Source organism: Phascolarctos cinereus, unplaced genomic scaffold (assembly GCF_003287225.1).
Source record: "Phascolarctos cinereus isolate Bilbo 61053 unplaced genomic scaffold, phaCin_HiC Scaffold_4;HRSCAF=312, whole genome shotgun sequence".
Lineage (NCBI taxonomy): Eukaryota > Metazoa > Chordata > Mammalia > Diprotodontia > Phascolarctidae > Phascolarctos > Phascolarctos cinereus.
The window spans coordinates 210547758-210571880 of record NW_027555847.1 but is presented as its reverse complement, the minus strand read 5'-3'; the positions used below and the strand labels follow the sequence as shown (position 1 = coordinate 210571880).

Genomic DNA, 24123 nt, shown 5'->3' with positions numbered 1-24123 from the left:
TCCATCACTTTTCAATATTCCACTCACAGCTCAGAGCACTTTTGGTCCTCTGCCCTACTAAACAATGTTTTTTCTTAAACTGGTTTTGGGAAGAAAAGTGTAGACATTTTATTGAAAGACTTTAGGTTCTGAGTATTTATGATTTCTTCTCTCATGTCTTGCACATATCTGCAAGGAGCTTATTGTGCCTAAAGATACTCACCTGAATTCTCCAAGTAGAAAATAAGACAAAGGCTACAAAGGTACGATAAACTGTCCCTTTATTTACTACATATAGGCACATGTCATAAGAGCCAGTGGTGAGGAGAACTCTTTAATCATTTTCTTCATCTTCTGCTGTTCCGTGTTCAGCAAAGCTCAGGAACACTTGTTCTAGTGTGATTTGACTGATGGAGTAGTCCTCCAATTTATATTCGTCTTTTGCTTTCTCCAAAATACCAAATACCTTGGGGCAGCAGATAGAATCAAATGTTAATAAAGTTCCCCAGAGAGCATCCTAGAGGAGACCTGGGCCCCCTCTTCTTGTGTAGGTATTGGGAGAAAAAGATAGGCAGGTTTTGGGCAGCAGGGCAAATAGCCACGTGGGAGCCAGAGAGGAGGAAGATCTCTTTCTATACCCCTTAACAGTCAAAAACTGTAACAAATGACTGGAAAAGAGTTTAACCTTTTTTTGTTCCGTGGACCTCTTTGGCAATCTGTTGAAACTTACAGTCTTCTCAGAATGGTTGTTTTTGTTTGTTTTTGCGAAGCATTTGGGGTTAAGTGATTTGTCCAGGGTCACACAGCTAGTAAATGTGAAGTGTCTGGGGCCAGATTGGAACTCAGATACTCCAGGGCTAGTGCTCTATCCACTGTACTACCTAGTTGCCCCCTTAAGAATAATGCTTTTAAAAATATAAAATAATACATATAGGATTACAAAAGAAAGGTTCTGCTCTTGTTTCCAACCTCAGTTTCTTAGAATAATCCATGACTCCAATATTTATAGCATGCTTTAAGATTTACAAACTACTTTCACACACACACTGTGAGGTAGGTAAAATATTATTCTCCCTTTTGGTTTTTCCATGCCAAGTCCAGTTTTCTTTCCACTACACCACTCAGATAAAAGGTCCCTAATGGACCTGAGCCTTCAGGTGCAGACTGTCAGTGCTTTACGGTGACATCCCCCATAAAGCTAGTTATCACTCCTACTTTAAGGGGCATTAGTTTGTGTTGGCTCCCCACACTTACCTTTGCCCAGCTGAGGTTATCTGCGGGAATGTTGTAATGGACCATTCCTTGGTGTTCGTGCTTCAATGTTCTGCCTAAAATGGGGAGGAGACTCTTGGTGAGGGAAAGTGATGTGGAAGAGCTGTTTCCTGGGTAAACTTATTTTAAAATTCACAATAATTGTTACTGTCAAAACATATCAATGGAGGGAGAACACAGGTATAGACATAGGTATGACTAGAAGAGTGTGCCTGCACCCCTTGAAGTGCCATTGCCTGGGCTTCTTATTTTCCCTGAAAGGAATAGGAAGAGGAAGAGGAAGAGTAATGGAAAAGAAGGATACAGAATCTGCTGGCACACCTAGCATACCTTTGTATGCATGCCTATAGGTGTAGATAATCCCAAAGAACAGAAAATCTAACAGCCATTTCTCTTTGGATTAGATTTCATGATTGCTGCTTGCAGAAACAGATTTATTTTCTTGTTTTATTTGACTTCTCATGACATATTCTCTACAGGACAGAAAAATGCAGAGGACTCATATTTTTTTAAAATACTGCTGATTAAAAATAATTTCTACATGCTTTAATGCAGCCCATGAAGAATAGTTGAGCCTTTGTAAATTCTTATATATACACACAAACAGACACATGGGTGATTGGGGAACCCTTAATTGATTAGCTGGACTGGGATATCTTCCATGGAGGTGGATAAGTGTCCTAAATTAATCAGGAAGGACTATGATTAATCTGAAATACTGCTGCTCACCCACTGAACATGATTAATGGACGTTTGTCAGAAGGTCCATGTGTAAAGCTTGTCCTACTCTTGATCCTGTCATCACCCACAAATATACCACTTCTATGTTCAAGAATTCTGAAATCCCCTTATCCAACCATAACTTATTGGCTTTTCACCTCTCCCTTCTCCTTTCTTTACAAAACCCCACTCTTCATCCACACTCGACCCCTCATTTCTTTCCCAAGCCATCTCCCCTGCACTAGGTGCACTCTTCTCTTTTCCCCTTGGTGAACCAATTCAACTCTACTTTGTCTTCCTCTCTTGAATCCTTAGCCCCCTTATCATATTGCCAATTACTCCCAGCCTAACCTCAGCTTCCGATCACTCTCTCCATTCACTGCTTTTGCTCTTGCGCACACACGTGTTACAGAATGAAGATGGAGAATATCATGCAACAGTTTGAACCTAGGTCCACTACAAACTTATGTTGTCCAACCTCAACTAGGCCCTTACTGCTGCTAGACAATCCAACTATACCTCCCTTATCAATTTGCTATTCCACTCTCCACAGCAACTTTTACGAACTTTTTTTATCTCTCCTCAAACCTCCTATGACTTCCCATTCCCCCACTTTCTTAGCTGAGAACCCTGCCTCATATTTTATAGAAAAAGTTGAGGCCATTTGCTGTGAACTCCCTCTTTCCTGTCTGCTATCACTCAGATGCCTTCTGCCACTATCCCCTCCTTCACCCCTGTCTTATATGATGAAGTGGTCTTACTCCTTACCAAGGCTAATCCTACTTGTTCAAGTGATCCATTCCATCCTATCTCCAGCAGACTACCCCTCTGTCATCCTCACTCTTTCACTTATTTTCAGTCTCTTCCTGTCTACATGTCCTACTGCCTATAAATATGCCCATGTCTCCTTTTTCCTGAAAAAACAAACAAAAAAAACTTCCCCTTGATCCTTCTGATCCTAACTGCTGTCCTATATCTCTTCTGTCTTTTATAGCTAAACTCCTTGAAAAGGCCAGCTACAATAGGCTCCACTTTTCTCTCTTCTCACTCTCTTCTTAACTCCTAACAATCTGGCTCCCAACCTTTTCCCTCCATGAAACTACTCTCTGCAAAGTTACTAATGATCTCTTTGTTGCCAACTCCAATGGCCTTTTCTCAATTCTTATTCTCCTTGACCTCTCTGCAGCCTTTGATGCAGTTAGTCACTTCTTTTTGATTCTCTCTTTTCTACAGGTTTTTGGAACACAAAAGTGTTCTCCTTCTATAGTACTTCACTCAGTGATCTCATCAGCTCCCATGGATTTAATGACCATCTCTATGCTAATGGTTCTCAAATCTACCTATCCTACCTGAAGCCCCCTGACCTCCAGTCTTGCACGTCCAGTAGACATTTTACACTCAACGTGTCCAAAAAAGAACTCATAATCTTTCTCTTAAAAACTCCTTCCCTCCAACTTCCCTTATTAATGTAGAGAACTACACTATACTCCTAGTTATCAGGCTCACAACCTAGGAATCATCCTGGAGTACTTACTTTCATCTCTCTCCCTCTCCCCCCATCTAAGCTCCTGCCATGGCCTGTCAATTTCACCTTTGTAACATTTCTCAAATACACCCCTTTCTCTCTGACACTGCCACCACTCCACTGCAGGCCCTCATCACCTCACAGCTAGACCACTGCAAAAGCCTGCTGGTGGGTTTGCCTGCTCCACTCTAATCCATCCAGAAACCTCCTCAATGCTCTTAATTCTACTGCCTTCCCTCTGTTAATTATTTTCTATTTATCCCATATATAGCTTTCTCTGTATGTATTTGAATGCTGTCTTCCTCATCAGATTGTAAGCTTCTTGAGGGCAAGGACTGTCTTTTTATCTCGTTTTGTATACTTAGCGCTTAGCATAGTGCCTGGCACTATTTTATACACTTTTATACTGCCCCAATCAATTCACTACTTACTTGCCACAGTGGCTATTCCAAACCTTTTTTTTTGGGTGGGGGGTGTGGTGAGGCAATTGGGGTTAAGTGACTTGCCCAGGGTCACATAGCTAGTGTCCAATGTCTGGTCGGAGGTGGGTTTTGAACTCAGGTCCTGCTGACTCCAGGCCCAGTGCTCTATCTGCTGTGCCACCTAGCTGCCTCCATTCCAAACCTTTTTATTCCATTCTCTCTGCCCTCTCAGTTGAAGATCTCACTTTATCCTTCCCTGAAAAAAAATTGAGGCTACTGACAAGAGCTCCTGCTTTTCATCTCCTATTCTTACATTATTCAGAAATCTCCCTCTACTATCTCATATGAAGAGGTGGCTTTTCTCCTTGCCACAGCCAACCTCTTCTCCCCATATTAATCTTTCCCAACCTATCCCTTTCCTTCTTATCCAGCTAATTGTCCCTATTATCATCCCCATTCTCTCTAATCTTTGGTACAAGTATGTTTATGTCTCTCCCCACTCCCACACCTTTAAAAAATATTTACATGCTCTAACCATCACCACTAGCTATTATATCATACTTCTCTCCTTGACTAAACTCTTTGAGAAAGCCTCTTCTTCCTCTCCTATCACTTGCTTTTAAATCTTCTGCAATCGGATTTTTGACCTTATCATTCTACTGAAACTAATATCTCCAAACTTGCCAATGACTTCTTAATTGCTAAATCTGTAGCCTTTGACACTGCCAATCATTTTTTCTTGGATACTCTCTCTTCTCTAGGTTTTATTGACACTTTTCTCTCCTCATTCTCCTCCTATCTGCCTGCTCCTTTTCAATCTTTTTTTTTTTTTTGATGGATCCTTGTTCAGACCATGTCCACTAACTATGAGTCTCCCCCAAGGCTCTGTCCTGGGCCCTCTTCACTTTTCCCTGTATACTCTCTCACTTGGTGATCTCATCAGTTTCCATGGTTCAACCACCATCTCTAGGTCTATATATCTAGGCCTAATCTCCTTCCTGAGTTACAGTCATGCATTACCAACTACCTTTTGACTATCTCAAATTGGATGTCAAGTAAGCCCCTCAAATTCAACATATTCAAAACAAACCTTATCATCTTTCCTCTCAAACTGTGCCCCTCTTCCCAACTTCTTTAATACTGTCTAGCAAACAGTCATCCTCCAAATCACACAGGCTTGCAACCTTAGTACTGTCTTCTAACTAGTGCTCATTCCACATATCCAATCAGCTCTAAGATCTTGTTTTTACCTTCACAACCTCCCTGTTCCATGTCCTCTTTTCTCCAGTCACACGATCACTGACCTTGCCCAGGCTGTCATCACTTCTTGCCTGACTGTTGAAAAGCTTGCTAGTTAGTCCCCCTGCCTTGGCTGTCTCCTCACTATAATCCATCTTTCACTCAGCTGCCAAAGTGATTTTCTTAAAGTATAAGTCTAACCATGTCACCTCTCTACTCAATAAACTCCAGTAGCTCACTTTTATCTGCAAGATTACATGTAAGATTTTCTGTTCAGCATTTAAAGTCATCCACAGCCTGGCTTCTTCTTGCACTTTACTCCCTTCCACAAATGATGACCCACCTTCAGCTGGCCTGCTTGGTGCTCCCCACACATTTCCAGCTATGCCTTTTCACTGGCTGTGCTTCATGGATGGAAGGCTCTTTCTCTTCATATTCAACTCCTAGCTTCCCTGACTTCATTCAAGACTCAGCTCAAATCCTGTCTTGTACAAAAGGCCTTTCTTCCCCCACTCCCAGTCCCTTCCCTCCAAAATCAACTATTTACAGTGAATATACCTTGTATTTGTATGACTATTTGCAGATAGTCTCTTCCATTACAATGGGAGTTCCACAAGAGCAAGGACTATGTTTTGGCGTTTCTTTGTATCCCCAGGGCTTGTTGACTGAATGAATGAGTGACTGTGAGTGTCAAAAAAAGCTAATACAATTTTAGACTACATTGAGAGGCAACATGTCCAGTGATGGGGTGCTTGGGTAACTGTGCTCAGACCCCAATTCCAAGACTATATTTCTCTCTATCCTCAAAACACTATCTCTGGCAGTTTCTCCCTAGCCCAAGGACACTGTACCTAGCAATTATTCATGAGTGGGCCCCAGCAAAACACTTATCTCTCTCCCTGGTACAGTAACAAACTGCACCTGTAGGAATTATTAGTTTGAACTGGCCCTGTACTGGCTCATAAAGATATTTGGTACCCACCAAACTATCTACACCAACTCTCTACCTCATTATCTGCATCCTGGACTCCTTATTATGTGTATCTTAGAATTAATACATGCATACACTCCCCACATCTATCAAACAAGACTTTGATTAGTGATAGACTGGACAGCTTATTTTCCAGATGAGAAAACAGAGTCAAACAGGATTTAAATGACTTGCCCAAGGCCATACAGCTAGTAAATGTCTGAGGCCAGATTTGAACTCAGTAAGATGAGTCTTTCTGACTCTAAGCCTGGCATTCTATCCACTTCACCACTTAGATGCCCAGCTAATTCTTCTGCCACCACATCTCTCACCTCCATCTTTTCCTCTCTACCCATGTAGGTGTAATCCTAGTTTGGGTCCTCATTGTCTCTCATATGGACTATTGTAACAGCATCCTAACTGGTTTCCCTGCTTCTAATCTTTTACCTCTCTAATCACCATTTACATAGCTGCCCAAAACATCTACTCTATCTACCTGCAATCTTATTTCATGCTACTCCCTTTTATAAACTCCATATTCCAGCCCAATTTCACTCCCAGCAGTTCTCTGAACTCAACATTCTGCCTCCCACACTGGAGTATTTATAAGGACCATCTGCTGTGTCTGGAATGGTTCTTAATTTTCACCTCTCACAATCCTGATCTTCCTTCAAGCTTCAGCTTAGATACTACCCCTTAGCTCACCTCCCTCCAGTGAAGTCTCGGCCCCCTTCTTTATTAGCTTTCTCACTCCTGAAATTACTTTGTATTATACCTAAAATTTGTCCTCATGTTCTACCAGGACTCTACCATTTGAGACTCAACTAGAAGGGCAGGGACTATTTTGTCTTGGTTTTCCATTCACCTAAGTGATTTGCACATAAAGCATACACTTAATAAATGTTTGTTGAATTGAATGGCATTTTATCCTAAACCACCTCTTGGAGGAGAAGTAATTAATGACACTGGTTTTCTACCTGCTTCTCAGTGTTAGGTTGTGGGTAGCAGAAGTACAAGGTAGACCAGAAAAGGCCATGAAAGTAGCTTATTGAAGCCAGTCCACTGGCAGGGCAGATAGTGTAGTATATGGGCAAGTGGTCACTTATTTAGGTTCCATTACTGTACATGCCGGGAGTTGTGTAAGTATATTTATTCCAGGGGATGACATTGAGACCAGAATCTGGTATGTAAGATCAAGGTATAGACAGGATAGAAAGTGTAGAACTGACCAGGCAGGCCAGCATGGGTGATCAGAGATTCAGAAAGAGGTAGAGGACTGCCAATAAAAGTGGTGTCAGACAAAGGGCATGGCCCAGGGTCCAAAACAAGTATAAGAGAATAGGTGAAGAATGTCTAGAAAAAGAGGCTAGAAACGGTATCTCAAGGTCAGGAGCAAGAGAGCAGATCTACACAAAAGTATAACTATGTCATAACTAGCCATCTTTTATATAAGGCTGTCTTCCCTCTGTTTTGGTTTTAAGTACCTTTTTTAGTGTTGGTTCTATAGTGATTCCCAGGGTCTATAATAACTGGATCATAAACAATAGCAGTATCTTTTATGTTAAATACCATTATCCTATAAAATATAGTTTGGATTATTTTTCCCTAGAACGATTTATTCCCTTTACTTTATCCACACCAAAACTTATTTGTCACTTTTCCCATTCAATCTCGAAAGTCTTACATATAGACTAGTGCATGATTCTGTTTCCTGCTACATGAGTAGAACACTGTGATATGCCATAATATAAGAGATTAGTATGTTGGTGCATAAATCATCTAATTTTTTTCATACCCATGACCTACAGGCTCTTTGTTTAAGAAGATAAAAGAGGAGGGGCAGCTAGGTGGTACAGTGGATAGAGCACCAGTCCTAGAGTCAGGAGGACCTGAGTTCAAATCCAGCCTCAGACACTTGACACTTACTAGCTGTGTGACTCTAGGCAAGTCACTTAACCTCAAATGTCTCACCAAAAAGGCAAAAAAAAAAAAGGGGGGGCATGAGGGTCTTGCAAAGCTAGTTGGCAGAAGGAAACCTTAAAAACAATAATTAGTTGATGTCTAAGAGGGATTGGTAAGAATATCACCAAGGAGCTTTGCTTTTTCATCATAGAACAGGGCAATAACATGTATCACTAAGGGCTAACCTGGGAAGGTTTCTACTCAAGCTGTCATACCTGGAAAGGTTAAACTGATGAAGTCCTTGAATTGTTCCATATCAGCGTCTGTACTATCATTCTTCATTTTGGCCATCAAGGTATATCCACTGCCAAACTTGTTCTTGAGATACTGTGGACTTCCTAGACACTTCAGCTTCCCAGCTACCATGATGGCCAGTCTGGTGCACAAGGCCTCGCATTCCTCCATGCTGGGGAGACAAATGACCAGGGCTGGAGATGTCCCTCCTTGTAAGGTAAAGGCTATGGTCTAGATAAAGCTAAGATTTTGTATACCATCCCTGGAGAGGCCTGTCCTGGTATTGTAAGTGCTCAGGGCCCAGCTTATATCTGGGGAATAGAAAAGATCAAAGGGTCATAGGATTACAGAATTTATGGAGATTTTATTTAAGGATTTTAGAGATCTAGTCCAGTCCCCTCATTTTGAGGAAACTCAACGTGTTTAGTATATAATAGAAGCAGATGCCCAAAATCACTGTGGGAGCTTTCATCTATCAGCCTCCCTCTATCTTTCCACTCTAAATTCTAAGGGTTCCAAAGACCTCACCCAAGTAGCCAATAGCTAAGGGATTCTAGGATGTTCTCTTTGGCAAAATTAGCCACTGGGAGGCCTTGTTCCCAGGAAGCTCTAAGACTCAGAGTTACTGATTTCAGTTGCCAGTCCTAACAAAGCCCTGCAGTCCCTACTATATTCCCCCCACATCCCTGACCAAGCTTCGGGCCACACCTATGGGAGGTTATGACAATGGCCTTGCCGGACTCACAAATCCGCATCACTGTGTCCCAGAGTAGGTGCCGAGCCACAGGGTCCATGCCAGTAGAAGGCTCATCCAAGAAGATGACTGAAGGCCTTCCAATTAGGGAAATACCAGTGCTCAGCTTACGCCTGTTGCCACCACTTCATGAAGAAGGAAGCAAATAAAGAAGGAAAAAGAGGCTGTAAACAGCAGTAATTTATAGAAAATAATTCAAAGATAATCAAAGTCCTAAGTAGCACACTGACAAATATTGTGAATCTAAAGAAAGGTAACAAATCCCAATGCAGATTTTTCATTTAAAGATATTTTCAATATATGCCCAAGAAGGGACTCATGTCCTCTTACCTGGCCCTGGGCAGTAGGATCTGTGGCACTAAATTTATATATGTTTTATCTATGTAGGCAACCCAGATCATCCCTACTGCTGGCACTTGGGTCACAACAGACTTTTTGGCTGATTGCTCCTTCAGCATAGTCATTGTCTCTAAGTATCACGAAAGGCATTAGGACAGGGTCTGAGCCACTTAAGCTATGATGCTAACATCCTTTTCTTCTATACTCCAGGTCAACAAGGAAGTATGTTCAAGGAAGGAACCCTGATCATAGCATCAGAATCATCAATAACAGCTAGGATCTGAGATGGATCTGTTGTTTCTAGCAGGGGCCAATCAGTGGAGAGCAAAGTTAAAACAGCAGTTTCTGATCAAGTCCCTAAGGATCCATCTCTACTGCCTCTCTGCTGTCATGGAGTTTCTGGTGGAAGATTTGACTTTGTGATGGTGACAAAGTCTGTATGATAATATCCTAAGCCTATTGATTAGGAATCTCCTGCTCCCTTCTGATTCTGCTTCTAAGGGTTATAGTTACAGAAAAGAAGGACTAGAGAAGGACAGCATCTCACCTTAGGTTCTTAATGAGCTTGTCTGCATTGGATTCAAGGAGCAATGACCTCAGCATGTTTTTCATATAACGATCGATGTGATTTTCAGGAATCCCCCACAATCGAGCATACATATACATTATTTCTCTTCCTGTCATGTAGTCTAGCAGGGCATCAAATTGAGGACAGTAACTGATTTGTCGCTGTACCTGAAATAAGAGTTCAATGCTCCAAGAAATGGTTTCAGTCAAAGGGTGAGACTGAAAAAAAATGCTTTTTCTCTGGGTACTTGTTCTCTATATACAGGACATAGAGTTCCTTCTACTGGTTGGTATCTCTAATTAATGATATTTTTTCCCCCTACAATATCCCTGCTAATATCAGGTTCTCTGCAGCTGGAACCTACTGGAATAAACTGGTCCTGTGGACCTTTTTACCTGGATTTGATTCAACCAATTCCTGAACACTTGCTATGCTCAGTGCTGTGGGGGAATACATAAGAAATAAAATATGTGGCCCAATAAGGATGACAGGACAGTTGAGTTATGAAGGTGATAGGGCAGCAGCTGTGGGGAAAAAAAGTCCTTGGGACTGTACTAGCCACTCTTCTTCGTGATGAAGCTGCCTGCAATCGGATTGTAGAAGCAGGGTTTCTTTGGCTCATCACACTTTTTTCAGGGCCGGTTATTTTTGGAGTAGGAAAAGAGAGGACATAGTGCAGCAATGTGGCTGTGGGTGTCTGGTGTTTTTGAACAGCAATATCAATGTGTCTGTGATAAGGATTCTGAAAGACAGAGACGAGGGAGGACATACCAGGCTTGGGGGTGGCCTGTAAGGATGCAGAATGGTAGAAAATGGAATGTGGAGTTTGTGAAATATCTTGTAATCTAGTTTGGTTAGGGCAACAGTGTAGGTGAAATAGTACTGAATAAGGCTGAAAAGAATAAGTTGGTCCCAGATGGTTGAGAGCCTCAAATACGAGGCTAAGCATATCACTGAAAGGGATGAGAACTTGAAGTTGTGTAGTGGCTCTATGATGGCTGAGAGAAGTGATGTCAGAGATGACAGAGGGAAAATTTTTAAAACATTGTTAAATGATTGTATGTGGGAGTGTGGGAAAGGGACAAATCAAAGATTATTCTAAGATGGTGAATCTGGGGAACTGGAAGGTTTCACAGAGAGAAAGGAGTTTAGTGGAACAGTATGTTTAGCTCCCTAAATTAAATTAACTGGCTTTGGATTGGATGTATTAAATTTGGGATATTACCAGATGATTTCCAGTAGGCAGTTTGTGATGTAAGACAGAAGTTGAGGAGCAAGATGAGGGCTAGTCACATAGGTATTGAAGAGATCTGTGTGGAGATGATACTTGAACCCACGGGAGAAAAGGAGATGACTGAAGGAGAAACATTGAGAGTTGAAGGGATTTGCTTAGGATCACAGAATTAATAAGTGTCTAAGGTAAGATTTGAATGCAGATCTTACTGATTCCAGGCCCAATATTCTATTTGGACTCTAATGAGTTAATAACCACTTTTTTCTTTCCACGATCAAAGTGAGGTCTAGACAATATACTAGTCAAATTTGCCATTCCAAAAGATTTCACCTCATATAGCCATTTCCAATGCTTGCAATTAAACGAGGGTGAAATTGTCTCTTAAGTTAACATAAATGCTAGTGGGTATAAGGCTTGCTTTATATTAGTATGGTAATATGATCACTAAATAGCCATCTTTCTATTTGACCCAGAGATTACAATGATAAGCATATACCTCAAGAAGGTTAATGGCAAAAAGAAAGGCCCCACATACAAAAAAGTATTTATAGCAGCTCTTTCGTAATAGCAAAGAAGTGGAACTAAAGTACATAATTACTGATTAGGAAATGGCTAAATAAGTTATGGTATATGAGTATAACATAATATTATTGTGTTGTAAGAAATAATAAATATGATGAATACATAAAACTGTGGAAAGACGTCTTATACCAAGTAAAGAAAGCAGAATCAAGGAAAAAAAATATACTCAGTGCCTACTACAATGTAAATGACAAGAACAAATCAATCAAAACTGAATGCTGCAAAATTAAAATGATCAAGACATATGAAAAGCATCTTTCTCCCATTTCTTTTGCAGAAGTTAGGGAAACTATTGACATGGGACACTGTTGTCTAACTTTTTAGATATGCAGTATGTTAGTCTTAATGAACTATTTTTCCCTTTTAAAATTCTTTGTTACAAAGAATTGCTCTCAGGGAGAGAAGAAGAGAAGGATGGAAATATGTTGGGAAATGTAGGTGAAATAAAGAACATTTATCAATACAATTTTTCAAAAAATTTAAAAATCCTTATTTTGTACCCATTAGAAAAAGAAAGTTTTTCTAAAAGATTACAACTCAATTTAAAAAAAAATTCTAGCTTAGTTATTTAGTTCATATTGATAGATCATATCTTTTCATTATACCAAATCAAATATTTACAATACAAATGAGCAATCACAAAAATAAAACAATGACATAATGGCTAAATAACAATTTATCAAAATTTACATTTAGGTCATACTGCAAATAATATTTGGGCAGGAATTATATCTTAGTAGCAGGCACAGGACTTTGTTAGACAAGTGCCTAGCCTTTCTAGGTTTCTGTTGTACATTTGCAACAATTTCCCCTCCAGAAATGGAAATATTTCAAACAAAGCAATAATGAAACCAAATGATATAAAATCATTACCCATTGTATCAAGTCCATGATTTTAATCTTTTCTGGGATGTGCTTCCCATGCTGAGTCTTGGAAAGTGATGGATAGAGTGGTACTGACAAAAGGGAAAAGGTAGAAATGTTTTTGCCAATAAAATTGTACAACTTTTTTGTAGACCCTACTGTTTTCAAGCTATGATACGAATTTAGGACCAAATCAAGTCTTGGTAAACTGCTATTGTCATTATGGTGGGACAGATATCTTTAGCTTATAGGAAGGACCTAAATGTATAAATTAATAAAATCCTTGTAGCCTTTTAGATACAATTAATCCGAAACTTTAAAGTCCAAGAGCCAATTTTATTTATCATCCTATTTGTAGGACTATCAAATGTACATTAAAATATACACATATTTCTGTCAATTATTTTTAGGCTTTAAAACACAAGACATTTTCTGTTTGCACAGAAACTACTTCTCACAGTGAGAGGCTATTTAGATCTCTTTTTTTGTTTTTTGGGCAATTGGGGTTAAGTGACTTGCCCAAGGTCACACAGCTAGTAAGTGTCAAGTGTTTGGTCTGAGGCTGGATTTGAACTCAGGTCCTCCTGACTTCAGGGCCGATGCTCTATCCACTATTAAGACCTTTCTTTTGGTTTTGTTTTACAATATCTTGATTTCTCATAAAGTCGCTAGCTTCTATTTGCTCCATTCTAATTTTTAAGGAAGTATTTCCTTCAGTGATCTTTTGGACTTCCTTTTCCATTTGTCCAGTTCTGCTTTTTAAGGCATTTTTCTCCTCATTGGCTTTTTGGACCTCTTTTGCTATTTGGGTTAGGCTATTTTTTTAAGGTGTTATTTTCTTCAGTATTTTTTGGGTCTCCTTTAGCAAGCTGTTGACTTGCTTTTCATGATTTTCTCGCATCACTCTCATTTCTCTTCCCAGTTTTTCCTCTTCTTCTCTTACCTGCTTCTCAAAATCCTTTTTGAGCTCTTCCATGGCCTGGGGCTGATTCATATTTTTCTTGCAAGCTTTGGATGTGGGAGTTTTGACTTTGCTGTCTTCTTCTGGTTGTGTGTTTTGATCTTCTTTGTCACCAAAGAAAGATTCTGTGGCCTGACTTTTTTGCACAGTTTGTTCATGATCCCAGCCAGTTACTTGAGTTATAAACTCTTTGTTAAGGTAGGGGTCTTCTTCCATTGTGGAGAATGTACTGCCCCAAGCTTCAGGGGTTTTGTGCAGCTGTTTTCAGAGATACTTTTTTTACTCCTTTCCTGGCCTGGGCTCTGGTCTATAAGTGACCACAAGCACTCTTTTCTGCCTTGGAACTGTGAGGAGGATTCTCTCTCCAGTGCCACTACAAGCTCCACCATGCCAGCACTCCTCCTTGCCCCAGGACTGCCACCCCAGCACTGCAACCCAGATCCAGCCACAGGCAAAGCAAGAGAATCCTTCCTCACCACCAGCAAAGAGATCCCTGCAATCCTCCTCTGATCAGCCACTCAATTTTCCCCTCTGTCTGGGGGCCGAGAGCTCTGGAAACAGCTGCCGCCCTGAGGCTGTGCCAGGACTGGGGCTGGGATCTAGCTTCTCTCTCACTGAGGTCACAGACTTTTCCTACTGACCTTGGAAGTCGTCTTTGGTGTTTGTGGGTTGAGAAGTCTGGAAACTGCCACACCTGCCCATGATTCAGTCCTCTGAGGCCTGCTCCAGGTTAGCTGAGGCCTGATCTTTGCCTGCGTTATTGACTGAGTGACATATTAAAGTCAGATCACTAGAGTCAGGATATTTTAAAATTATTTTTACTATCAAGGCTGTCTGCCCTCACAGGCATCATCGGATATCGTCTGGTGAAGATATAGCTCAGTTTTTTGATTATAGAAGCAAATTTTGATTATGTAACTATATATTCACACTCCCTCTATTCTACCATCCCTGGCAATCACACTCATATTTCTGATTTCACTATGTGTTGGTGATCTCATTTTCATCAAATCTTGTTTAAACTTTCCTGCAGACCATGTTAATTATGAAGCACCTACTACATACCTTTCCAAATGCTGGAACTACAAACGCAGAAACAAAATACTATCTGTACTCTAGAAGCTTACTCTTTACCAATCACTCATACTTTTGGGGATTTCAATCTGTATGCAAAGATGAGTGCATTTCCTTCATCACTGATAGAACTGTATAAAATGAAACTGTAAATAAGTTCTCATTTTCAGAGGTATTTAAACACATTCTAGAGAAATGTCAGGGATTCTGTAAAAGGAGAATCATATATTATGTGGAAGATTTAGCCTTCTACAGTCCCTTCCAAGACTCTGTGAACCAGCCATATTAATCTGAGAAAAGAAAACTTTGGTGGGGATAGTGGTGGGAAAGGGCAGTGTAGGACAGTCATTTTCAAACAGCTGAAGGGCTTTTTATGGAAGAGGGATTAGATATTCTTTCTGGGAAGGCAGAAATAGGAACAATAGGCAGAAGTTACAGAGAAGCAAATTTCAATTCAAAAAACTTTCTGAATAAGGAGAAGTCCAAAAATGGGCTCCACTGAGCCCCAGTAAGCTCCTTGTCCTTCAGGATGTTCAAGCAGAGAGTGCATGAACATCTACTGGGAAATGGTAAAGATTATGCATTGGGCAGATTAGATGACTTTCAATGTCCTTTCCAACTTGAAGATTTTATGAACTGGAAATTCATAGCCTAAAGTAGAGTTAGGGGGAAGAGAATAGCTGTCTTTAAGTATGTAAATGTATATTGCATGGAAGAAGGGTGGGGCATTTTAAACTTATTTTTTTTTTGTGGCTCCAGAAAGCAGAACTGGTAATATGTTAAAATTACAGAAAAATGGATTTTGGCTACAGAAAAGGCCATCTCTTACTCTACTTGATTAAGTCTAAACAGATTACCCCAATAATATGATCGTTTTGGGGGACTGAGGTCAGGAATAGCTTAGCATAGCACCAACTGGTTTGACATGAAGGAGAATTAACAATTAACTCCCTTTCTTTCTGTAAATTATTTTAATTTGTTTATCTGTATACATATTGTTTAGATAGATCTCCTGTGGCAGACTTATGGAAGTCTATATATATCGAGGGCTCTTGTGATAGTCCCAGTAAGAGGTGATAAGGATCTGAACTACATAGTAACTATGTGAATAGAGAGAAAGGGACATGTTATGAAGGTAGAAATGACAAGGTTTTTTAATGGATTGTATATGTGGAGTGAATCCAAGTATGGATTGAAATATATATTAAAAAAATATATTTTTTCACACACACATATACATACATACATATATATACACACATACACACACACACATACACATACACATATATGACTACATACAATAGTCACAAAGGAAAACCAGACAAAGATAGGTTAAAATTTGCAACATTGGAAGGCACTAGTCACACGTATGTATTGCTTGAGTTGAGTACATGTTGTATTTCCCACTCCCACTCCTGGATAATATAAACTCGTTGTGAGGGGGATGGGGAGGAGGGGACTGTTTGTTTTTTTTGCTGCTGTTTGTTTGGTTTTTCTCTAGTGTCTGGCATAGTGGCTTGCACACAAGTACTTAATAAATGCTCACTGAACTGAATTGTTTGGTGAACTTAAGACATTTGGAGCTATGTTGACATAAAGTTCATTATGGGTAATTAGAGGTTATGGAGTAAGTAAATTAGGAAAGAGACTTAAATCATATAAGTGGAACTCATGGACAAGGGTCTCCATTCTTTTTTTTTTTTTGGCAATGGGGGTTAAGTGACTTGCCCAGGGTCACACAGCTAGTAAGTGTTATATGTCTGAGGCCAGATTTGAACTCAAGTCCTCCTGAATCCAGGGCTGGTTCTCTATCCACTGTGCCACCTAGCTGCCCCCAAGGATCTCCATTCTTGATCAGCTTGGAGAATAGGTCCTTACTGGTACACATGGGGCTCATTAAGGTAATAAAGGTGCTATGGTTTTACTTTTAAAATACTCTATGTTGGCGCCATCTATTAGTACTGACCTGACCTGAGTACACCTATATATTTATATACTTCATCCTCTTATGGATTTGTGGTCTCGTTGGTATGAGTACTGTTTTTCCATGTAGAATGACACCCATACATACCTTGACATCCTGTTTGATTCTTGCCCATATCCTTATATAAATCCTCTAATAGAAACTATCAAAATTACTAGATACTGCTTCCTCTGGTTATTTTAATATTTTGTACAGATCAGTGCAACCCAAACTACCTTGCTGTTTTATCTTCTTACACGTGACAAACCTACTCTCTTTTCCACTCAAGATTGTCTTCTATACCACTTCATGCATAAAAGTCATCTTTGTTAATATATTGTAGCCTACATTCACCTACCATGTGTCCTTCCATTACCCTTTGGGTCACCTGCCATTTTTTTTGGCAATTTGGGTTAAGTGACTTGCCCAGGGTCATACAGCTAGTAAGTGTTATATGTCTGAGGCCAGATTTGAACTCAGGTCCTCCTGACATCAGGGCCGATACTCTATCTACTGTGTCACCTAGCTGCCCCCACACCTGCCGTTTTGATCTTTGAAGACTAACTTGTCTCGTGATTTGAAGCCATATGACATTAATGGAAGAATATTAGTGGTAAAAAGACAGGCTTTGAAAGTCCTGCCCAATTTTTCTATATAAGGAAGAAATTTCTAATAAGTTGAGCTGTCTGAAAATGGAAGCATTTGTCTCATTAGCTAATGGGACATCAAAGGGAAATGATTAAGCAGAAGGGAGATGACTTCGTGGTGGATAGATGTACTGGATACAGATTTAATTAGATAAATGACATCTGAGATCCCTTGTAACATATTTTCAAGTGTAGGTAAGATCTGGTTAGCTGGAAAGGAGGGGATTGATTATTCCAGGAAAAAAATTTGGAGACATAGGGAGCTCACCAGCCTGGTTATCACAGAATATTTTCACACATATACCTCCAGGTGGCCTAAAATAGAACATTTTGATCATATGAGACCTTTAAGCTCAAGCTGCATACTGAAAGTTATTGTCATACAACCCTTTATCACTTTTTTCAGTAACCAACATTAATAATTTAGCAGCCACATCTGCCTGAATTTCAGACACTACACTGTGAGGTCTGTTACCTATGCTGCAGATGTTTCTCTATGAGGGATACAGTTATGCTGCAGATGTTTCTCTATGAGGGATACAGTGGTTCTGCCTCTTTTTCTCCCCCCTACTCCAGGAGGCTCAAGAAGATACACTCTATTTAGAGGTTACTTTTATTTTATCAACATATCTTTGCTTAACTGTTTCCATAAGCACCCCAAGTACCTTCTTCTTATGAACCCAGATCTTCCATTGTGGTTTCCAACCCCATATATCTCAGGAAATCATTTCACTTTGGATCCTAGTAGTAGTATCTTACCGTTTTGATATTCTTGTTGATCCTATGGCCATCAAAATATGCATCCCCACTGGTTATAGTTTCATCCCCAGTTAACATTTTGAATGTGGTGGTTTTCCCAGCTCCATTGAAACCAAGTAGCCCAAAGCATTCTCCTTTCATGACTGCAAAGGAGATACTGTCCACAGCCAGGATGGGCATCCACCGATAATATACCTGAGAAAACCCAGAGAATATAATACTGAAGAAATAATGCCTCTAAATCAAGAACAGCAACTACAGACCAGTAGTCTTCCACTTTCCACTTTCAAAGGTGGGTACAAAAAAGGTTTTCCTTTTTTGCATAGTCTACTTCTCTACCCAAAAGGGAGAACAGATGCAGATCTCAAACATCTGCTATATTGACATGCATCTTTTATGCCCCTGGTTAATAAAGCCCAGGACAACTTTGACCACTGACTAGTTTTACCTTCATTAGGTCTTGAAGAATCAGTGGACTCTCTACGAGTGGAATTGTTTCTTCAGGATAGTCTTGAATTTTTTTCCTCTCATTTGACACATCAGTATCCTCTGGTGGCTCTGTTTCTGCATTCATCTCTAGTGTCTACATTCCAAAGACAAGGAACAAAAGATGTGGATGTCTTTTAGGGATCTTGGCCAAAGTTAGCTGGTGGGGGACAGTTATAGGAAAGGGCAGAAAGAGAGACATACATGAAGATGCTAACATAGATGTATCAACTTACATACTGATCATCCTTCAAACACCCTAGCTTCCCAGTTTTTCAATCTACTCATTTCCTGTGATCTATTTCTCCACACCACTGATCTCTACTTCCTTCCTCAATGAATTCAGTGCCTTGAGGCTTAATGATACTCCCCCTAAACTTGCTAATTTCAGTTTCTCATTACTTATTCTTCCATCCCACCTTAGCTGCATATAGAAATGTTCATACCCTTAACCATACCATCATCCGTAAATTTCATAACTCTGAAGTTCCTTTATCTGATCATAATCTTTTATCATTCTGTGTTTCCCAGTTTATTCTCACCATGATCTCCAATCCTTCTACCCTCTAAGTTCTTTCTCAGACCATCACCTTTACAAGAGCTATGCTTTCCTCCCCTGACCACTCTGACCCCTCAGTCATCCAGTTCAAGTATTCATTATTTTTTATACTCCACTATCCTGCCCCTTTGTTCTATCACTGATCATGCCTTGCCAAACCCCAATCTTTGCTACTATGCAACTAAATGGCACTGGAGAAAATCATGAAAAAATCTCAACTGGGCCCTCACTGTAGCAATACAATCCTTTTATTGCTTCCTAATTGATTCGCTATCCTATCACCAGGAAGACTATTCTAAACCTTTTTATACTTCCTTAAGTCACCTGTGGTACATGCTCCTCCCCATTCTCCGAAGACTGCTTCATATTTTGCTGAAAAAATTAAGGCCATTTGTTGAGAGCTTTCTTTCTGCTCATCTCACATCACTTAGTGGTCTTCCACTACTATTTTTTCCTTCATTACCATCTCACAGGAAGAGATGGCCCTTTTTCCCTAAGACAAATCCTTCTACATGCATCCTGGATATCAATGCATCCTGGATATCAATCCATCCTGTCTTCTCTTAGCAGATTGCCCCACTCCATTTACTAATTTTCGGTCTCTATATCCACCGCCTGCTTCTCATCTACCTATAAATATACCCACATTTCTCCCACCCTTAAAAGAAAAAAAAAACCCCTCACCTGATTGAACCAATCCTGCTAGCTATCATCATATATCTTTCACTTCTTGACTAAACTCCTTGAGAAATCCTTTTAAATCATAAGCTCCAATTCCTCTCCTCTCTTGTTCAGTAGTTTTTTAGTCATGTCCGACTTTTCCTGCCCCATTTGGTATTTTTTTTGGCAGAGATACTGGAGTGGTTTGCCATTGCCTTCTCCAGATAATTTTATAGATGAGGAAACTGAGGGTTAAGTGACTTGCCCAGAGTCACACAGCTATTACGTGTCTGAGGTCGAATTTGAACTCAAGTCTCCCGAACTCCTGGAACAGGTCTCTATCCACTGTGCCACCCAAACCAGCCCAACTGCCGCTGTGTGGGTCCGGAGGGTGGCCGCTGCCCGGCTTGGGGTTGCTGGGGGAACCGCGTGCACTTTCAGGGGAGACACCTTGCCCTTGGGCTCTTCGGGCCTGGCCAATAAGCCTGCTACAGTGGGGGCGATCCACTGGAAGGGATCGGCTCACCCCAAATCCTGGGTCCTGACTGCACAGACCGCCCGTTCGGAAGGGCGACCCCGCAACTTGGAGCCCCTGGCTCTGATTTCTTCCCGGCTCCCCCCCCCCCTCACCCCCCACCCCGGCTGGGATGGGTGTGGGTAGGAGAGTAGCTGGGAGGAGAGGGGGAGAGGTGGGCGAGACCAGCGCCTTCAAGGGTTCCCCTCTCCCCACACACACCCTGTTTCACTGCTGCCTGGGTTCGGCCAGCGCTGGGTGTCATGGAAGCGGCCAGGGGAACTGAGGGAAAAGACCCCTGAGGTGGAGCTGCTGCGCCCCGTCCATCCACGGCACGCTCCTAGCCCGGCCTGCATCCTCAGCCCGACATTCCAGCCCTTAGGGCCAAATTACCTACATTGTTGCGACATCCTAGAAGCGTTCACGGGCCATGGACGCTGGTACCGCCCAGCATGAGATTTACACCCTGTCCCCCGGATTTTCTGGGGCCTGCAAGAGCTCACCGGATGCCGCTGGAACTGCTCATTTCTCACTCTCTTCTGAACCCTGTGAATTCTGGCTTCCAATGTCATTCATTTGAAACTGCTACTTTCAAAGTTACCAATGATCTCTTACTGACAAACCTAGTGGCCATTTCTCAATCCTCTTCCTTCTTGATCTCTCCATCTTCTGTAACTGTTAATCACTCTCTTCTCCTGAGTACCTCTCTCTTTAGGTTTTGGTGACAGTGCTCCCTTCTAGTTCACTTCCTACCTGTCTGACCACACCTTCTCAGGCTTTTGCTGGATCCCCTTTTCTAGGTCACACCTGTTAACCCTTAGGTATCCCTCAAGGGTCTATCCTGGGTCCTCTCTTTTCTTCCTCTATATAACCTAGCTTTTTTTAGCTGATTGCCTTCCATGGATTAAAATGATCATTTCCATGCTGATGATTCTATATCTATTTATCCAGTCCTCACCTCCCATCTTTCGTCACCAACAACACCTAGATCTAGATGCCCTGTAGGCATCTCAAAATCAACATGTCCAAACAGAACTCTTTCTATCTTTCCCCAAGCACCATTCTCTCTTCCAGTTGCTTCATACCTGGACTAAAGAAATAGCTGTTGGGTGGTCTTACTGCCTCAAGTCTTTGCTCACTCGAATCTTTCCTCCACCCAGCTGCCAGTTGCGACCTCCCTTTAGGAAAGACCATAACCTCCCTACTCAATAAACTTCCGTGGCTCTCTGTTACCTGTAAGATCAAACATAAAATCCTGTTTGACTTTTGAAGTCCTTCACAACTTGGGCCCTTCCTACTTTTCCAGTGTTCTTACACTTTGCTCTTCTTCACGTATTCCCTTATCCAGCAGCACTGGCTTTCTTGCTGTTCCTCACCCACAACACTCATCTCCTGGCTCCATATCTTTTCACTGACTATTCTCTTCATGCTTGGAATACTATCCCCTCCTCCTTTCCTCCTTTCAGTCTCTCTAGCTTCCTCCAAGACTCAGCTCAAATTCCACCTTATGCTTCCTGTCTCATCTTTCCCACAATCCCTCCAACATTTTTACATAATTGTTTGCTTATTGTCTTTCCCTTTAGAATTGATTTCCTTGAAGACAGAGATTATGTTTGTACCTTTTTATGTATCCCAAATAATTAGCATAATATCTTGCACATAATAAGAGCTTAATAAATGCTTGTTGTTAATGCTGCTGCTGATGGGAAACTCTGAAAAGGCTGTAAGGAAGACTTCCCATCTATCACCTCAGATCTGAGGTTTAAAATAAACTGTCCTTCAGGTCTGGAAACTGGGCTGATGCTGCCTTGACCAAGTAATACCTATTCTGCTAGAAATGGAAACTTTATAGGAAATGATAGGCACACTAATAATTTTTATAAAAATAACAAAATAACCTGGAGCTCTGAGAATGCTGAACTGAAGTAGGAAGAATTTGGGAAAATCTTCTTTACTGGTTTCACCCTAGAGCTCCAGTGAGCTCCATAATTTAGAATGAGTCTCAAAGGAAAGTTCTCTTTCCTGCCCAGGTAATGGATGATTATAAGAAATAAGCTTTATATTTAAATGAATCAATAAGCATTGATTAAGTGCATGGTTTGATTTTACAGGCTCTACTCTTATATCATATACCCCATGGAAGTTCAGGGAATGTTGGGTAATAAAAGAAAGTACATGTGAGTGAGTCACCATGCTGGTCCAAAGGAGTGAGAAAACAGACCAAGGTCAAGTCTTCTGTGATATCTTCTATTTTTCTCCTTCCTGGGGGACCACAGACTTAGAACATTACATGTTTCTTCGCCCACCTCCTTCTCATGTTTGCTTTTGTGGAAAGGCATTTTGATGAAAGATCTTCAGCCAATCAAGGCTTTGAGCACAAAGCTTGGCTTCTAAAAGAATGGTCTTGGACAACAGGATAGAAAATTGTCAGCTTAATATATCTATATGTTTTATTTCAAGCTATGAACATTATTTGTTGTCAGTATTATGTCTATTTGAATGCATAAAAAAGTTGGATGTAAATGAATAAAAGGTTTTTTTTATGTGTCGAATGCAGCATGGTGTGGCAGAAAGGTCAATGGATTTGGAGTTGGGGGACCTAGGTTCCAGTCCTACCCTGGCCACTTACTTTGCCTCTGTTCTTTCTTCTGAAAAAATGAGGGGTTCAAGGTTCCTGCCCAGCTCTAAAGAAATGATTTTATGATACTATAAAGTGTCATAGTTGTATGTTGATTACTCAGAGAAATCCCTGACTGCTGACACATGTGTAAGTCTCTCCTTCCACTTGATGGCAGCTAACACATACCATACAGGTGCCAGTACAATGGAAGGAAAAATTCCATGTTCTGTGAGAAATCTTACAGAAAATGTTATGTTCCTAAATAACATGCTTAGTCACTTACCTCATACCAGTTTCTGTAGCATCGAAAGAATATATAGCGGCTCAATTTATTTCTCAATTTCCAGAGTTGGCTCTCAATGAGAGAAAGCATGAGAAGGAAAATGAGGCCTGAGATAGCCATTGAGGCAACATATTTTCCGATTCCATGACCCATCCATGAATAAATATTCATCTCATATTTAATACCTGAGGATTACAAAAAGAGATGTATTCATTATGGGATGATCTGATTTCTTTCTTTCTTATATACTCTATTTGGAAAGGTTCTTTTATCACAAATGTTCTCTCTAATTTTTAAAAGTTGTGATGATCATGCTGCGTGAGCTATATAAACGTGGAAGATTGGACAGCACTTAGCATGATAATCTAACAAAGGAAAAAACATCAAGAGCATATTTAATAAAATGATAGTATGGCATAGTTATAAATGTGATGGACTTGGAGACTGGGCAGGTCTTTTTATTCTCCTTCAGATATATGTCACAGGCAATTAGCTTAACCACTCAGCATAAGGGTAATAATGACAATATTTACACTACCTCATGGAGCTGTTAAAAGGAAAATTCTTTACAAATCCTAAAATGCAACATAAATGTAAATTTTGATCATTATCTGTGCTATTGTATTACATAGTTGTAAGACAAATGGTAAACAATTAACCTAAATATAATTTAATTTTCAGTTTTTCTCTTGTTTGGTTACTATAATGAGTTATCAATGTCAGTAGTTTTCCCTGGTGCTATGTACAGTTTAATCCCCATATATCTTTCTCACCCATTTGCACAGAGATACAGGTACACATTAAAAAAAAAAGTCCTGGATCTTACTCCTTAATATCTGGGGCTCCTGACTGAGTCATGGATACATCCTGTTCTTCCAGAGATCTGGTTATTTCCTTTCTAGGGTCTGTGATGCTTGCCTCAACTTCCCT

At 40.5% G+C, this 24123-nt stretch overlaps 1 protein-coding gene across 1 annotated transcript in view; it reads right to left on the bottom strand.

Annotated features, from left to right (window-relative positions):
* Window positions 1-243: 243 nt before the first annotated feature.
* Window positions 244-24123, bottom strand: part of LOC110193499 (phospholipid-transporting ATPase ABCA3-like) — a 337264-nt gene continuing 313384 nt past the window's right edge. The window contains 11 exon segments of the mRNA XM_078151735.1: window positions 244-445; window positions 1234-1307; window positions 8305-8495; window positions 9032-9202; window positions 9964-10151; window positions 18072-18266; window positions 18520-18654; window positions 20141-20445; window positions 20688-20849; window positions 21376-21523; window positions 23194-23378. Of these exon segments, the coding sequence (XP_078007861.1) occupies window positions 314-445; window positions 1234-1307; window positions 8305-8495; window positions 9032-9202; window positions 9964-10151; window positions 18072-18266; window positions 18520-18654; window positions 20141-20445; window positions 20688-20849; window positions 21376-21523; window positions 23194-23378 (1886 nt within the window). The 3' untranslated portion in view covers window positions 244-313.